At 36.0% G+C, this 19,061-nt stretch overlaps 1 protein-coding gene across 4 annotated transcripts in view; it reads left to right on the forward strand.

Moving 5' to 3' along the window:
• pnpla6 (patatin-like phospholipase domain containing 6) overlaps window positions 1-16,483 on the forward strand; it is a 36,485-nt gene extending 20,002 nt beyond the window's left edge. For 2 of the 4 annotated variants that reach the window (XM_051100611.1, XM_051100745.1), the window contains exons 26-34: window positions 913-1,029; window positions 1,193-1,262; window positions 7,836-7,952; window positions 10,036-10,184; window positions 11,075-11,227; window positions 11,398-11,514; window positions 12,214-12,301; window positions 12,474-12,622; window positions 12,709-16,483. In XM_051100611.1, coding sequence (XP_050956568.1) covers window positions 913-1,029; window positions 1,193-1,262; window positions 7,836-7,952; window positions 10,036-10,184; window positions 11,075-11,227; window positions 11,398-11,514; window positions 12,214-12,301; window positions 12,474-12,622; window positions 12,709-12,789 — 1,041 coding nt within the window. In that variant the 3' untranslated portion in view covers window positions 12,790-16,483. Of the gene's footprint in view, window positions 1-912; window positions 1,030-1,192; window positions 1,263-4,667; window positions 4,785-7,835; window positions 7,953-10,035; window positions 10,185-11,074; window positions 11,228-11,397; window positions 11,515-12,213; window positions 12,302-12,473; window positions 12,623-12,708 lie in introns of all 4 variants that reach the window. The other 2 variants (XM_051100556.1, XM_051100674.1) reach the window with 2 other exon arrangements.
• The last annotated feature ends 2,578 nt before the right edge of the window (window positions 16,484-19,061 follow it).

Genomic DNA, 19,061 nt, shown 5'->3' on the forward strand with positions numbered 1-19,061 from the left:
TTAATCATGGTAGTAGGCGGTTGTTTCTGTTCAACAATCCCAAAGAAGTCCAATAAAGTGCATCCATCCATAATAAAAAATGCTCCACATGGCTCCCGAGGGTGAATATAGGCCTCCTGTTGCAAATGGATGCATTTTTATAAGAAAAATATTGATATTTAAAACATAATAATCACTTTTCTCTAGCTTGCGCTAATGATGTACAACGTTGCGCATGCATCAATAAGAAGTGACGAATGCAGAAAGGCAGAGGACAGAGGAAAACAAAACAATGGTCATGAATTAGAAGTACAAAAGGAGGATTTGTACAGAAAAATGTCAGAGGATTTCAATATAAGCCAAGAGGAGACTGGTTTTCCTTTGCTAAAGTAAGAAAACTTTGCTTCCTTTGCTCCTGTAAACAAAAGCAGGTTTTCACGAGATCAGTGGCGCATGCGCTATGCATACATCCTATGTCATCTGCCCGGAACGGCTTACACAAATGATAGTTAGCGCAAGCTGGAGAAAAGTGATTATTAAGTTTTAAATACGGATATTTGTCTTACAAAAACACATTGATTCAGAGACACAGGAGGCCTTTATTCACCCCTGGAGCCATGTGGAGCACTTTTTGTTATGGATGGATGCACTTTATTGGACTTCTTTTGGACTGTTGAACAGAAACACCTGCCCAATGCCATTATAAAGCTTAGAAGAGCCAGGATAATGTTTTTAATGTAACTCCAATTGTATTTGTCTGAAAGAAGAAAGTACACCTAGGATGTCTTGAGGGTGAGTAAATCATGGGCTAAGTTTCATTTTTGGGTGAACTAACCCTTTAACTGATACCTTATACCTTGCTCTGAGCAATCAGATAGAGGATGTTTAGTTGTTAATCACTGAAATTTCAGTTCGTATCTGTTTTGCCCTCAGGCAATGAACTCTGTGTTCAAAACGGTACTGGATCTTACTTATCCAATCACGTCCATGTTCTCTGGCTCTGCCTTCAACACCAGCATCTCCAAAGTCTTCGAAGACAAACAAATTGAGGTGAGAGGTCACCTTAACTAGTGCTTCTAAAACATATGTTTTGTCATTTTTAATTGCTCTATGTTACTTTAACTTTTTTTAATCTTCAGAATAACTGATCTAATTAGGAAGGGTGATTATCATATGTACAACAACATATATGTTTTGTGGTTTGTATTTGTAGGATTTGTGGCTGCCTTACTTTAATGTGACCACAGACATCACAGCTTCTTCTATGCGTGTTCACAAAGATGGTGAGTGATGAAAGATATTTGTCCTTTTTACTTTAATGTGGGGTTCCTCAAGGTTCCATCTTAGGGGCATTTGACTTCTGGAATATAATACATATTTTAGGAATTATTAGTGATTTTATAATTTATTAATGTAAGTAAATAATTTTGTTGAATGTTGATATAAAAATATATATTTAAAAAGTTTTCAGCACTTATCAGTTGAATGCTGTTGAAACTGAACTTTGGTGAACTTTTGATAAACATTTCCAAATGTTTAAAAGGTTATAAATATTCATACCATTATTAAAATAATTATTAAAATTAATAGATATTTGGGATGTTCAGGTTGTGTGTTTTTTGGTTATTGTAGATGTTCTGAATTTGTAATGATCATAAAAGAGAAGCTAATGTTGCATGTGGGTTGTGCAATTTGCTGAAAAGTCTGAAATAACTGATGGCTTCTGAGAGAGATCTAGAAAATGCTCATTTCATTATTGCCTGTTAACTCACATGCACCTAAGCAAGATTTGAATGATTAATTTTTTTAACTGTGTTTGTCAAATGCATAATGCACGTTGGGATTGGCCAATGGCATATCATGTATCTCTGGATTCTGGGTTTGGTCCCCAAATTCAGTTATCAGAATATCTGTTACCTGATTAAGATACGTTAATTCACACTGGCTAAATCAATTTATATTCATGTTAAAACACTGACTACAGTTCAGTGCTTTAAAATTCTGGATTTGGGGGTCTTGTAATTTTCTCAAATGGATTATGAGACTGAATTTGCATGTCTCACTAACTGCAAGGACAAAGCTTGTCTTGTTTTCTTTCCCACTCCATTTCTCTCCCCTTTCTGTCAAAGTTTCTGTCTTCCTTCTGTCCTACCCTCTGTCCTAACCTGCTTTTGTGTCATAGAAAAGACTAAGCTCTAATTCATTGTTGTTCTTTTCATATATCTTTGTCTGTTTTCTTTCTATTATATTCTAAATGCCCATCATGTCAAGTATACACCATTAGCTATTGTAGAAGTTAAAACCCCTGTTAGTGGTGTCTGTAGGATCCAGAATGCATCACCCATTTGCTTCCCCCTGCGCTGTTAATGCCATTTCCTCTTCATTCTGCTGTTGTAGCATTGCTTAGACGCCTCTTATTCTCGCGCTGCACAAGTAACATGTTCAGAGACTTTACCGCATATTACAGTATGCCTTCACTCAGCTGTGTATGTTGGTCAGGTTGTGCTAATGCTTTCTTACAAACAAATGGTTTCAAAAAGTGAGAGCAAAATTTCCAAAATCATTTCACTGATTATCATACAACAGTAGTTAAATTTGAGTAGAGCAATATGGCAATTATGTGACCATAGGGAGACTATTGGCAGGCTGATAGCCATGTCTGCTTTTTGAATAAGAGAAGTTTGTGAGTTACAAGATCCTTTGTCAATGAATAGTCCACATATTCTGTTCAGTTTATTTCACTTCCAGAATAAAAAATTCCTGATAATTGACTCACCCCTATGTCTTCGGGTGAAAAGAAATTAAGGTGGTTTTTGAGGAAAACATTCCAGAATTTTTCTCCATATAATGGACTTCAGTAGGAGTCAATAAGTTGAAGGTCCAAACTGCAGTTTCAAAGCAGCTTCGAAGGGCTCTACACGATCCCAGCCGAGGAATAAGGGTCTTAACTAGCGAAACGATCAGTCATTTTCTAAAAGAAAAAAATAAATTCAATGTATATACTTTTTAATCACAAATGCCCTTCTTGCACTAGCTCGACTCTACTTAGAAAGGTCATGTGTGGTGTAGGCAGAAGTACTGACCCAGTGTATTAAAAGCGGACATGTATAGAAGATCAAACGCCCTTTACAAAAAAAGGTAAAAAAAATAAATAAATAAAAAAAATACTTTTTGAACTGAAGTACACAGACGCACATGACCTTTCCAACGTGATTACATAATGCATGAAGTTGCTCATGTGCATTGCAGAGCTAGTGCAAGATGAGAATTTGTAGTTAAAAAGTATATACATTTATTTATATTTTTTAATAAAATGACTGACCGTTTTGCTAGATAAGACCTTTACCGTAAACGTGAAGCAAGTATTTGCATTGCGTTACTCGCTCTCGTTTACACGTGGGATGTTTTTCGTGTCACTTGCACAAATAAAAACATAAAAACAATTAAAAAAAACCATCTGATACAACTGGACATGTCAACTGGAAGCTCTTCGCTGATTGGCTTGCACGACAATGCATTATGTGGATTTTCCACTTGAGTTGAATTTTTTTTTTTACTTGCTCGAAAGACGCAATTGAGGCGTATATTGCGCATTCGTGGCAATCGCAGCACCTGGCTTGAATTTGTATCTGTTTGCATTGACTTTGTATATAATCTACTCATGTAAATACTTAAATTCGCTTTTTTTGTTGTGAACACACCATTATTCCTTGGCTGGGATAGTGTAGAACCCTTTGAAGCTGCAATTTGGACCTTCAATGCATTGACTCCCGTTGAAGTCCACTATATGGAGAAAAATCCTGGAATGTTTTCCTCAAAAACCTTAAATTCTTTTCGACTGACGAAAAAATGACATAAACATCTTGGATGTAAATTTTTAGACTTTTTTTTAAATCTGGAAGTAAACTAATCCTTTAAGAAAACATTTCTTCTTATTGTTAGTCTTTGATGAACAAAGTTTAGAAAACAACATTTTTGAAATATAATTTTTGTAACATTATAAATGTCTTAACTGTCATGTGACTTTGTTGATAGTTATATATTGAGTATTTAAATTATGTTATTTTAGTTTAAAATAGTGGTTTTCATGCCTGGAAAAACTTAAAAGTCATTAAAATTTAATAGTAAATTTTATAGTTTTCTTCAAGTGACCCACAAGAAACACAAATCACACTGTTGTAGTTTTGTCAGAGATGCTGCTGTGGTCAACATGCTCTTATTATTGTGTGCTATAACACTTAACAGCCTGCAAATCTCTCTATCTCACCGTCTTTGTGCCCTTCCACCTCTCTTGCCTCCGTTCCTAATCTATTTATTTGTCCAATTTGGCATGGCATAGACTGTCATCTCTAATAAATGTAGTTTCTATTCATATATTCATCATTCATCCCTTCTTTGGTTAGGGTAAACTGTTAGAAGTTTTGATTGTGTTTGACATTTCAAAATGCAGCGACTACAATCAAGTTTAATTTTATCTTGTTTATACTGAATGGAATAAGATGTCTGATTGGCACAGCCCCAATCTCAGCATGATGTCCATGAAACTCTGGAGAACTACAGTCTGAGAAATTTTGGGTCCCCCCTCTCATTCTCACTCATCTGTTTCCTGTTGTTGACTGTCCCTCCCTCCTTTGTCTCTCTCCACGTCTTGTCCAGTTTTGATTTACTCTCCATCTTCATTTTGCCAGGCTGTGTTTGGCGCTATGTTAGAGCCAGTGCCTCCTATACCCCTTATCTGCCTCCTCTCTGCGACCCCAAGGACGGCCACCTTCTCGTGGATGGTTGCTATGTTAACAATGTCCCAGGTCAGGATTCTGCCCCCTTTTCATGAAAGGAGGTTTTTAAAAACCTGCAACACCAGTATCCCTGCGACAACCAACCACTCAGTTACCCTTTGCTTTTTATTGTCTCTTGTCCTGTTTAAAACGAATTAACCCCCTGCTTACATTGGGAACCCATGGCTTGGAAGGAACACAGGATAGTTTTCAATGAGAGAAAGAGGCCTTTCATAACCACGATAAACATTACATTCAGCTAAATCTGATGAAAAACATATCCAGGTCTCATTTTATCCCAAAATGATTTAAAAAAAATAGATTTTGCATACATAGAGGCTAGAAGGTTTTTTGGTTTGTTTTTCTATGGCAGTTATCCACAATTATTCTCCATTTTCTTATTACCGTAATTTGTCTGGATGTCTGGTTTTATGTATAGAATTGTTTTTGGTTTGCGTTTTCTTTTAGCAAAATTTATTTTCTCATTTTTAGGGTGAAATATGACTCAGCCATGTTCTTTATCAGTTTTATGTATCAGTAAAATTCAGTTTTTCTATTTACACCTAGTCCTCCATTTGGCTCTTTTGTAAAGGACACTTTAGGCACATAAAGTCCAGTCCATGCATTTGAAATGCAGACAGTCACATGATGCTCAGATTCCCTTTCCTTGTATATTAGTATGGAATTTAGCCAAATATATATATAGTTACATATAAACTACTAGTCAAAAGTTTTTGAAATGTAAGATTTTTAATGTTTTTTTTTAAGGAAGTCTCTTCTGCTCACCAAGACTGCATTTATTTGATCCAAAGTACAGCAAAAACGGTAAAATTCTGAAATATTTTTACTATTTAAAATAACTGTTTTCTATTTCAATATATTTAAAAATGTATTCCTATGGTTTCAAAGCGGAATTTTTAGCATCATTACTCCAGTCACATGATCCTTCATAAATCATTTTAATATTCTGATTTGCTGCTCAAAATATTTATTAATATTATTATTATGTTGAAAACAGCTGAGTAGAATTTTTTTCAGGCATCTTTGATTAATAGAAAGTTCAGAAGAACAGCATTTATCTGAAATAGAAATCTTTTGTAACATTGTAAATGTCTTTATCATAATGTATTTTGATCAATGTAAAGCATCCTTGCTAAATAAAACTATTAATTTTTATAATTTCTTTCCCCTTCCAAAAAAAAAAAAAAAAATTGAATGGTATAGTGTGTAATGTTACAAAAGCTTTTTATTTGAAATAAATGCTGATCTTTGGATCTTTCTATTAATTAAAGAATCCTGAAAAAAAAAGTACTCAACTGTTTTAAATATTGAAAATAATAACAATATAAAATAAATGTTTCTGAAACAGCAAATCAGCCTGTTAGAATGATTTCTGAAGGATCATGTGACACTGAAGACTGGAGTAATGATGCTGAAAATTTAGCTTTGATCACATGAATAAATTACATTTTAAAATATATTCAAATAAAAAAAAACAGTTGTTTAAATAGTAAAATTATTTCAAAATGTTACAGTTTCTGCTGCACTTTGGATCAAATAAATGCAGGCTTGAAACATCATAAAAAACATCTTACTGTTCAAAAACTTTTGACTGGGAGTGTGCATATACATTATGTGGATTATTACAATGGCTGTATGTAATATTTATGGCAGTATCTTTTAGTTTTTTAAATTTGATCAACACTAGGCTTCCAGAAAATATGGCATTGATTTTTTTTTTTTTAGAATGATTTTTGCTGTGGTTGTCATTATTTAATAAGGCCTCTGTGTGTGGTTGATAAATATTGTGTAGCAGTTTCTTTATCTAAACCACTGCATATGTTGATCTGCATAAAGCTTAATGTTTTATATTAAGGCCTGTGTGTCAGTATAGTTGGTGAACATTGTTTAGCAGTCTAGTGTCAGTTGTTCAATCTAAACCACTGCATATGTTGATTTGCATTAAGCTACAATCAACATTGATGCTGTGATGTGATTCAGTACTGACCAAGTAAATGCTGTCTGCTGGCCTGTCGATATTTACGTCATTGTTTTTTATTTGTTGTATTTTCCCCATGCTCTTCTATCATGTTCACATCACGTGCACTCTTTCCATCTACCTTGAGCTTGGCTGTCACAAGCACACCATACACTCTGTGTGCATGCTGCTGCATGTTTATCTATTGTAGGCTGTTATTCTACACGTATACAATATTTATAATGATAAGGGTGACGGGGAGGTGTTGTTCTGGATCCTACAGATTGGTTAGCCACATAAGATAACTCATTAAGAATGCCACAAAAATTTAAAGGGATAGTTCACCCAAAAATGAAAATTCTGTCATTACTCACCCTCATGTCGTTCCAAATCTTCGGAACACAAATTAAGATATTTTTGTTCTCGGATTTCATCGAAAGTATCTTAATTTGTGTTCTGAAGATGAACGAAGGTCTTAGGTTTGGAACGTCATGAAGGTGAGTAAATAATGACAGAATTTTCATTTTTGGTTGAACTATCACTTTAAGAGTGCCACATGCTGAATGCACGTGCTTCTCTGTACTTTTTCTCTCTCCTTCCAACCCATGTCACTGTCACGCCTCTCCTGACACCTGATGGTCAAGTGTAGTACTACGGGATGGGACAGGCTGGCAGTGCCCAATATGTTTCACTGACTGTTTTTCAACTCTGTCTCCTGACAAATACATCATTATTGATCAATAATGATGTATTTAAGTGAATGGATTGTAAGGATATTATAAAAATGTGTAACTTTTGCATACTCAATGATAATTTTAACATTTTTGATTGAAAGAACACAGTGAAACAGGGTTGAAAGACAAGTCAACCTTACCTCATAAGTGTTCACTCAACCTCTGTCAAGGTTGGGTTCACTGAATGAGGTAGGCCAAACTAAACCACCGCACACCGTCCTTGGGGTGACCATAACTGTATCTCCCTGCTGGTCTGTGCGCTACTAACCAAAACTGTGACTTCAGGGTCGCCTCCAAACGCTGCTGAGGCGTTACGTATACGTACTTTAGATGTTATTAAGAGGTTATTGTCCCCTCCCGGTGTGGTAGGCTCCCTGTGGCGCTATGTCAGGGCGAGCATGACCCTTTCCGGGTACCTGCCACCCCTCTGCGACCCTAAAGATGGAAACCTGCTCATGGATGGAGGATACATCAACAACCTGCCAGGCAAGTACGGCCCAGAGCAACCCTAACTCCACTGAGAGAGAGGGCCGCTGGGGCCAGAAACACAATCTGGTTTGGTCAAACACATAATTTTTGGTTTTAAAGAGCTACATGGTTTTGAGTAAGTATGCTGTGATTTCTTTGTTATTTTGAGGGTAAAATGAGTGGTTTTGCTTTATCCATTTGAACTCGGAATGTGCGTCTGTTTAATGCTACTTAGTCAATTTGGCATCTTGGAGATTTCCAGACCATTTTAAATTCATTTTAAGTGTCAGATTGTACAGAGACAAATGGATAAAGTTTTGCAGGGATTGGATGGTGTGGACAAAGATGCTCAGTTGTTTGACCTATTGTCCTTACCAGCCTTTTAAAAACATGAAATTTTATCAGACTGCATATATCAATCATTGCACGCTGCTGTTGTTGTCTGGTGTGTGATTGGTCTTAAATTGTGATTATGTTGAAATATGAAATATGTTGTAAGTGTGATTTAATCTAGTCAAAGTTTCCAAAATATAAAATCAAAATCAACTGAAAAACAAATCACCATACAGCAATAGCATAATGTCCTTTAGTTTGCAGTGCAACATTTTGGGTAGAAGGATATAGTTCACATAGTTCAAATGTTGCATTTCAACTGGGGACATCTTAATTTAGGGGAAAAAGACAAGATTTTGCATGTGACATTACATTCCCTGTTATAATTTAATGCATAAGTTCATCCGCAGTTTGCACTGCTAAAGAAGCAATTATTCCTTGCATTAAAATCATCTGTTATTGCCTGTAAAGCAGATAAGGAACAGTTCTTAACTCACTATTTATTTTTTTTTTTTTTTACAATGCATCACTTACTTTTTAAGCCAACATTGTTAGGTTTTAAAGGAGTAATCCACTTCCAGAACAAAACTTTTACAGATAATGTACTCACCCACTTGTCATCCAAGATGTTCATGTCTTTCTTTCTTCAGTCGTGAAGAAATTTAGAGAAAACATTGTCAGGACATTTTAGGATATTTCTTCAATGGTGCCCCTGAGTTTAAACTTCCAAAGTGAAGTTTAAATGCAGCTTCAAAGGGCTCTAAACGATCCCAACCGAGGAAGAATGGTATTATCTAGCGAAACAATCGGTTATTTTCTAAAAAAAAAAAAAAAATGTAGAATTTCTATGCTTTTTAACCTCAAAAGCTCATCTTGTCTAGGTCTGCGTGAACTGAATCTCATTTTCTCCTCCAACTTCAAAATCGTCCTAAATCGCTGCAAAAGTACCGAACCAGTGTTTACAAAGTGAACATGCAAAGCAGGACAAACGCCCTTTACAAAAAAAGGTAAAACTGCGATGTAGGACGATTTTGAGGTTGAAAGAGAAAATGAGATTTTCGTTGTGTAGTGTATTGAACCGGAATACACAGAGTTCATGCAGACCTAGACAAGATGAGAATTTGAGGTTAAAAAGTATGTAAATTTTTGTTTTAGAAAATAACCACATAAGCTACATAAGACCATTCTTTTTTTGGCTGGGATTTTTTAGAGCCCTTTGAAGCTGTATTTAAACTGCATTTTGGAAGTTCAAACTCAAAGGCACCGTTGAAGTCCACTATATGGTGAGAAATCCTGAAATGTTTTCCTCAAAAAACATAGATTCTTTACGACTGAAGAAAGAAAGACATGAACATCTTGGATGACAAGGGGGTGAGAACATTCTGTAAATCTTTGTTCTGGAAGTGAACTACTCCTCAAATTACGTCTTGTCTTGTCTTGTCTCGTCTTTTTCCAACCTTTGTTTGTACTGATCACCTGCAAGGCTGTTTTACCACAATTCTCAGAAACATTCTTATTTTAAATAATTTTTAAATTATTAAATTTAACTATTTATTCTTACTTTCAAACATTTATATTTATTTGATTATATTGCTGATAAAAAATGGCAGCTTTTGGTTAAACAGTGTTGATTGGTGATCAATGACTGATTTAAGGATTTTGGCTGAAATATTAACAGTATTTTGATTCTTCCTGCTACCTTGTGGATGTCTGTCTTTGTGTATGTGTGCATTTGTTTGCGTTCGACTGGCACTCTAACGCCCTGCAGCGGACATAGCTCGTAATATGGGCACAAAAACAGTCATCGCCATTGACGTGGGCAGCCAGGATGAGACTGATCTCTGTAACTACGGTGACAGTCTTTCGGGTTGGTGGCTGCTATGGAAACGAATCAACCCGTGGGCGGAGAAAGTGAAGGTGAGTCAATGTTGTGGGATATTAAAACACTTCTTGAGGAGCCAATGCTGCCGTTTCAACTTGGTATTAGAAAGCTTCTGCACTGCTATGACAAATTACTACTACTTAAATTATTAAGAGATTTCATTAATGTTCATTTTCTGTAACAAACTTTCCTGTAATAAGCTTTACAATGTAAACCCCTCTAGGTGAATTATATTCTTCCAGAACTTAAATTTACAGATAATTTACTTACCCCCTTGTCATCCAAGATGTTCATGTCTTTCTTACTTCAGTCATAAAGAATGTTGTCCATATAGTGGACTTCAACAACTTCAAATTCGCAATTTAAAACATCGCTGTTTTACCTTTCTTTTGTAAAAGGTGTTTGACCCTCCTTGCGTGTTCACTTTGTAAACACTGGGTCAGTACTTCTGCAGCGATGTAGGACAATTTTGAAGTTGGAGGGGAAAATGAGATGGAAATTTTTCGACATACCCTAACTGTGTTGACCCGGAATGCACAGAGTTCACACAGAGCTAGACAAGACGAACATTTGAGGTTAATACAAAGAAATACAATTTTTCTTTAGAAAATAACCAATCGTTTTGCTAGATAAGACCCTTCTTCTTCTAAGACCCCTTGAAGCTGCATTTAAACTGCATTTTGGAAGTTCGAACTCGCAGGCACCATTGAAGTCCACTATATGGACAAAAATCCTGAAATGTTTGCCTCAACAAACAATTTCTTTACAGATGAAGAAAGAAAGACATGAACATTCTTTGATAACAAGGGGTTGAGTAAATCTTTAAATTTTTGTCCTGGAAGTGAACTTCTCCTTCAAGGAAATATTGTGACAACTGATTATCCTAGCTTTGTATAAATGGCTTAAAATATCCTCTTTCTCTTAGGTGCCTGACATGGCTGAAATCCAGTCCCGTTTGGCTTATGTATCTTGTGTGCGGCAGCTGGAACTCGTCAAGAAGAGCGCGTACTGCGAGTACATTCGGCCACCCATTGACCGCTTTAAGACCATGGACTTTGGAAAATTTGATGAAATCTATGTGAGAACAGTCCCACATCTTCAGTAAACACGGGGAGACATTAGTCTATGTAGTCTTACTACTATAATATGAATAGCAGTATAGCATTTATCATAGCGTACGTAAAGCAGTTCTTCCAAATAGTAAATTACCTCAACTGGTATATTTTAAGTTTTTCTATTTTCTCCCAGGATGTGGGTTATCAACATGGTAAACTGGTGTTTACTGAGTGGGCTCGTGGGGACATTATTGAAAACATGCTGAAAGACCATCGCTCAGCGGACTACAATGACAGCAAGAAGACTGACGTAAGTTTTCCTAAAAAGGTAGTTCACCCAAAAATTTAAATTACCCCATGATTTACTCACCCTCAAACCATCTTAGGTGCATATGACTTTCTTCTTTCAGACAAATACAATCAGAGTTTTATTTAAAAAGTCCTGGCTCTTCCAAGCTTTAAAATGGCAGTGAATGGCTGTTGATTTCTTTGAAGTCCAATAAAGTGCATCCATCCATCATAAAAAGTACTCCACACAGCTCCGGGGGGTTAATAAAGGCCTTCTGTAGTGAATCGATGCATTTGTGTAAGAAAAATATCCACATTTAAAACTTTTTAACTCGTAATCTCTAGCTTCTGTTACACAAGAGAGTATGATGGACAGATGCACTTTATTTTGCTTCAAAATCTTAACAGCCATTCACTGCCAATATAAAGTTTGAAAGAGCCAGGACATTTTTTAGTACAACTCATAACTCAGACTGTATATGTCTAAAAGAAGAAAGTCATATACATCTAGGATCTGGCTTGAGGGCGAGTAAATTTTTTATTTATTTATTTTTTTTTGGGTGAATTATCCCTTTCATATTTCATTAAAACAAGCCACCATTCTATCACCATTTTGACATTGAATATCAGAATAAATATTATCATTCTCTGATAAACAAAGTTCAAGTCTGTGTATTAATATCATTCTGTAGTAATGGTGTTTTGTTGCTATTTGTTTCAGTCATGCACGTGTCCTAGTGCAGACTTTACTGATCTAGCTGAAATTGTGTCCAGGATTGAGCCGGTGCAGAGCTACTTAGGAGCCGATGGTCAGTTACTCCCAAAAAATGAAAAACATGAATTCTTTACTTGTATAATTTATCCCATTACATTTATTTGAAGATTTATCTTCTGAAATTTAAGACAGAATTGACAAGCTATTTAAATTTACAGCTTTTACTGTACATTGCAGTTGTACTTAACTGATGTTTATGTGTCTAGCAGAGGAGTCTGATTATGCGACGGAGTACGAGGAGGACGGGATGGACACAGTAAGAGAGGAGGAGGGTGAGGAAGAAGAGGAGGAAGAGGCCGAAGACCCTGAGGACCAGTCTCCTGGAGAATGGGGACCAAATGGGATCTTTCCACCAGTAAGTATAAACAGACAACCTTTTATATATGAACTTAAAAGGTAAGTGAAATTAAAGTGACATTAAAAACGAAATTATTTGTGTAGGATGAAGAGAAGACAGTCCGTCAGAGGAAGAACCTCACCAGGGACCCCAACGTGGACTTCTCTGGAGTGTCAGATTGCTGAAAAGCGAGTAATGCAGGGTCAAAGGGCACTGTAAAGAGATGCAAAGTCCCACCAGGGGCTGAAGAGTATAAAAACGAATATAGAAGAAAAGACTTCTGAATTAAGATTTCTGGAAAGCCACCAAAGATACTGTGATTTAGACCCTATTAACACTACATTACCCAAAATTGTGACTCTGTTTTATGCCTTTGGGATTTTTTTGCTCAAAGACTATGACAACAGGGTCCAGGGATTGTGGGGGGCCACCAAGGCAGAGGAACCACTCCTTGAGGTACTTTGCCACTAAAATTAGTGGCTCCTACATCTTTTAGGAGTTTCACGGGAAATTATGTCTACAGTTGGGGCCAGTATACCTAAGTTTTGGATTTCCTGTCTGTTTCCAGACAATACCATTTCAGTAGAGTAGTGTGTGGTGTGACTGATTTCTGATTTTAATTTAATTTAATTTAATTTAATTAATTTTTTTTTTTTTTTGAAAATGTGTTTGTGTGTGTGTGTGTTTGTGTGTGTGTGTGTGTGTGTGTGTGTGTGTGTGTGTACGACCACAATCTAAACATTCATTGGCAACTTCTCCCATTAAATGCCTTCTAGACTGAAAATGGCTTCCCAGGATGCATTGTTGAAGGTCTGAAGCTGAGACAAGACTGTGGAGGTTTAGAAACGCTTGAAGAGGGAATTATGCTGCTTTATAGAGACCCATTTTAATTACAATGGTTAGATTATGGCTTGATGATATTTGATTTAAGGTTGCAATGCTTGCACATTATTAGAAAAAAATCACTGCAGATTTTCAGTAACAATATGTTCCTGACATCTGATATTATTTTAATGACGGACAACAGAATGGAAAGTTACGCGGGTGGTCAAATGTTGGATAAATTATAATAGGAAAGATCTCAGTGGGGGTTAAAAAAAAAATGGATGGTTAAATAGTGTAGAGTACAGATGGACTGACTGCTGAGATGGAAATGTGTACAGATGGATACATCTGAGGGGTAGGAAATCAAGAATGACAAAAAGTAAAAATTGTACTAAGGTGAAATAGTAGGAAAGAGAAACGGATAAATGTAGAGAGGTTGAGTGAGGTACATACTAAAGTATGGTGTAAAGAACAAGAGTGAGGAAATAAGAACAATATGCAGTGAGAAGACGAGTGAGCATGAAAGAAAGAGAGGAAGTGAGTGAGGAAGTGTGTGCAGAAAAAAAAGATAGCGAGGAAGTGATTGTGGTGAGAGCAGTATAGAGTGAGGGAGTGAATGCGGTAGAGGGAGGGCCTGATTGTGGTAGTGAGTGAGGAAACGATTGCAGTAGTGAGCAAGGAAGTGAATGTGGTAGAAAGAGGGTAGAGCCCTGCATTTTAGCCCGGGCCCAACGGGCCCGACTTCTTTTGCGCCCCTTGGGCAGTTTTCAAGTCATAGCTCAGACGTGGGCTGGGCATCTGTTTTTAGGCTTCTCCTTATTTGTATATTGTAGACATCCATTACTCATGGTGATGGAAAAAAAAGATGATAATAATAATAAATTGCCGCAATGGTGGAAACAACATGGCGACTGTCAAGAGCGGCTCAGACGGTGTTTAGTGTCCCATCAGCAGCAGCAGCGATCGCGCCTTCAGTGCAGCTTGAAGATTTACGCGTTCAAGTGCATGCAATAGGCTAAAGCTTGCAGCAAAACACCAGCAAAAGTAACTACCATGAATGTTTGGGGGGGAAGTAGTAAGGTGGTATTTTAATAATTAATTAATAAACTAGTGTTTTCTGAACAAGTATTGCAAAGACGAAGTTGATGATCCTGAGTCGCCATCTCCTCATTGGACGCGCCTTTAGAGAGACGTGCATCTTTAGGGATTTTATAATGAAAGAGTCTTTGTTTTTGATTTGAATTATTTAGTTTTAATGCAGTAATTTAAAGCTTTCTATAGATATATTTATCAAGTCAGTGAGGCAAGTAGGCTATTCACTTTCGGTTAGTTTCGGTTTATCAGAAGCGCTCCTGCTCAAAAGCGAAACTGCAGAAAGCACATCCCGTTTCATTCTTTCTTTATTTTATAAAAGCACAACATTTTGCTGATATTATGAATGCACACAAAAGTACAGTTTCGAACAATTTATTACTCTCATGAGCAAAAATTACGTTGTATTTTTCAATGTTTCCAGTGCAAGTGATCGTTTGGTACTTTAAAAAACAAAAACTTACATTTAACGGATGACAAATGCTCCAAACGTTTTTCTAAATTAACTTAAAATAACGAAACAAAATATAATCACTTTGCCATTTTATACAATAATGAGCTTTTTTTAATAGCTGAAACAGTAGTATAAGTTGTTTTGGGAGAAGAGGATAACAAGACGGGATCGGGCCAGACTCTGGCCAAGAATTCTGATAGGCTGTCGGACAAGGGCCGGGCTAGCGCCTGAGCATCTCCGGCCAGAGCCGGGCTAGGGCCTGGATTTTAGGCCCGTGCAGGGCTCTAAAAGAGGGGGAGTGATTGTGGTAGTGAGCGAGGAAATTATTGCGGTAGTGAGCGAGAAAGCGGATGCTGTAGTGAGCAAGGAAGTGAGAACAGTAGAGAGTGAGGAAGTGAATGCAGTAGAGAGATGGGGAGTGATTGTGGTAGTGAGCAAAAAAGACTGTGGTAGTGAGCGAGGAAGTGAATACGGTAGAGATGGGGAGTGATTGCGGTCAGAGTCAGGAAGTGGATACAGTAGAGAGCAAGAGTGTAAAGAGTGTGAGGAAATGAAGAGCGGTAGTGATCACGGGAGACAGCGAGGAAGTGAGAGTGGCAGAGAGTAAAAAATTAGTGACGAATTGAGGAAAGGGAATGCAGAAGGCTTTTATGGGGAGTTTTATTAATGCCAGAAATATCTCATGTGGAATTGGATGCGTGTTTGTCTTTTGCCTGTGTGTGTGTGTGTTTTTAGCCTTTCAGAAATGCAGAACTACTTGTGCTTCAGGTAGACGAGGTGGATGCCTTATTTTGTTATTGCACATTCACAAAGCAAAAAAAGAGAGATGAACAAAAACACCTGTAATATAATCCTATGAAGACGTGGGGAGTTTAAATTGTTATATTGCTAAATGGGTGCCGAGGACACAGTGTCCAGTACTGGAGCAGATCTTCCTTGCACTCCAAAGCCAAATGTCATCCTTCCCGTATTCACCAACCTAAAAATTGTCTATAATCAATGTATATTATCTCTGAAACCTCACTGAGATGTACAAATTCCTCAACCCTAATCCTTTTGCTTTGTTTCAGTCTTTTATGCTGAGACTGTTTGTTTTATATGTTTATGAGAACTGAAAGGATTGCCAACTACTATTTAATTTATTTGTTTTACCACTGGCTTTTTTAATAGCTTTTTAAAACACTTTAGAGATTGTAGAGAAAACAGTAAGCGGTTTCTTATTTTGCTTGATTAGCATTTTTGCACTGATGATAATCAAGGAAACATAATTTTGAATGTCTTAACTGTCTAATATGAGAGGTGGCTGAGGTATAGACGGGTCACGTGTGCGACCGTTTGAAACCTCAGGAATTAAAGCTCAAGAATGAATAATAAAATCCTATTTAATGCCATGCTGACTAAATTAATTTTTTAAATAAGGCACATGTTCCTGAGTGATTATGTATGTCTCTTTGAAACGTAAAGCAACTTTATCCAAGGGAAAGACTCAAATAAAACCTATTCTGTTACATTCTTTGTCAATATAATGGTTATTGCAGATTTAAAACTGACAGGTTTATTCATATCAACAAACCTGAAGGAGGGAATGAAAACTTTCTGGGTCATCTGGACACGGCTGCTTCTTTGACGTGTTCATCTTTCGGTTTCCAACAGATGGAATGGTGATGTGAGATCACAAGTATCTCCTGAGATTGGTGAAGAGAACATTAATATTAAAAGTTTATGTGTATGTGTTGGTTTTAATATACTTGAGATCTAAAATGTCCTTACTATTCAAAAATGTCCTAATAGTGAAACCTGCTGAACCTAGTGAGCCTAGTCAGAGTAGAGATTAGTGATGGGCCGTTCTTGAACGATTCGTTCATTTTGAACGAATCTTTAATGTGACTCAGGACGATCGAGTCGTCTGGGAGAGTGATTCGTTCAGTCGCGCAACATCCTATTAGGTTCTGTACTGGAATTAGTTCACTTGTTTCGAATCTTCAGGTTTTTCGAATCTTATGGTGCTGTCACGTGATGAACGAACGACTCAAACCCGAAAACTTGTCAGATAAGAGGTGAGGTGAGCTAATCATAGACTAAAGACCCAGGTAAACAATGAATTAATCTTTTCTGATTCTTATAACATTATAGTTTTGTCTTGTTTGTAGTGTGATCAACTTTTGTGTAAGCAGTAGATGTGTTAGGGAGGTAATACGTAACATTTTAATTATATTTAGCTAAAATGAACGAAATGAAATGAAAAAAGATTCGTTCATTTTGCTGAACGAGACTCAAAGGTCCGAGTCGGTAAAATGATCCGAACTTCCCATCACTAGTAGAGATCTACTTCTGAATCTGTGTTGGCGATTTTTAAAAAGCCTGTGTACCATTTTCAAGAACAGTTTAACTTTTATAACCAAAAAACAGGATTTTAAAGGTAATATGTACGATTGATAGTGTTAGATGTGTATGGTATAGTGAGCCAGTCATAGCCTACTATTAATAATTCACATATTAATCTGCATCCCATCTCAGTTATCTGCTTCTATATTTAGTTGCATAAAGAGCTAACGCGGAATGATACAAGAGTCGTAGAAGTAGGACCGGTATGTTTCAGATTGAACCGTTTGGATAACTCTTTCTTTTATTTTAATTCTCTTTCAACAAAAGACTAATAAAATTAGCCATTTTCCCTAATGAGAATACACTAAGCCTTAAATTAAACACCAAGGACAATGGAATTTGCCGAAATAATTAAATTCAATTAATTACAACTAAAATGTGTGTGTTTTTTAACCTTCTTTTTTTCTTTTCTTTTCTTTTCTTTTTTTTGCATTTTGGTCCGCTGTGCCAAGAGCGTGTTTGCATTATGACTTTTAATAAATATGGTAGAGTTTTAGTATCACAATATTTTTAGAATAAAGTCAAAATAGAGATCAGAGTTCTGTTATATTGCGTGAATAAAGTAAAACAGAGACAAACTCCAAAAAAAATAAAATAATAATAATAATAATAATAATTATATATTATTTATATAATTATATATATATATATATTATATATATATATATACAAGAAAAAAAATTAAAGTTTGTGCTTATCTGAATTATGAAATAAGAGGTTATGTTACGACTTTTATTGCTATTTACAAGTTTACAAGAGTACAAATTTCAAACACTGACTGATCGATTACATAAGACAAGTTGTTCTGATTTTTTTCATATTTATTTAATGCTGTAACTAGTAGAAAACAGAAAAAGATGCTGCTTGAGGCAAATTGATCTCATGCCACATTAAAGAGCTAAAAAAAACATTTATTGTTTGAATTTCGTAATAAAATGGACAGTTTAATGGATATTATGTGTTATATTAAAAGTAACAAAACACAATTAATTTAATTATTACCTTAGAAAAGACAACAATAGGCTTTGGAGCCCACATTAACCTATAACGTTTGGACTTGCTATGCTACTGATGGTGTAATGTTTAATAATCATATTCGCAACCCACTGTGGCAGAAAACTCGGTGAATGTTTGACTGTAGTACAAAAAATAAACCACACAAACACTTTTTTTGTATTTTATTTGTTTTAGGTTTTTGAAAGTTTTTAATTTTTCCCAAAAGAAAAAAAAAATCCTGAGGTATTCACAATATAATGGCATTTCTTTCATTTGAAATGAAAAAACAACAAAGTGGGGAAAGGGGCATCAAAACAATAAAACTGTGATGGCTGTCTCTCAATACAATACAACAGGTTGGGATACTTCTGCTCCATATATAATATTAAGATGGTGCCCAAAATGAGGCAAAAATAAATAAAAGTACAAAAAAATATAAGACAAGCTACATTATTCGTGCTTGGCTGTTGTAGTTGAGTCTTTTAACATACCACATCAAATATCTTAGATTAACTCAAACTAATCCCAAAACGTTAGCAAAAATGTTGCATCATAATATCTATGTTCTATAACTTTCATATATCCATATACCAGAGAACATATAAGGTTGTCTAAATTTGTTGGCACGAAGCATTTTTTGCCATATATTTTTCAAGCTGTTGAAATTGCCAACAAATGGTTCTTTTTGACTTGAACAGCATGTCA

The sequence above is a fragment of the Labeo rohita genome, chromosome 1, assembly GCF_022985175.1.
Source record: "Labeo rohita strain BAU-BD-2019 chromosome 1, IGBB_LRoh.1.0, whole genome shotgun sequence".
NCBI lineage: Eukaryota > Metazoa > Chordata > Actinopteri > Cypriniformes > Cyprinidae > Labeo > Labeo rohita.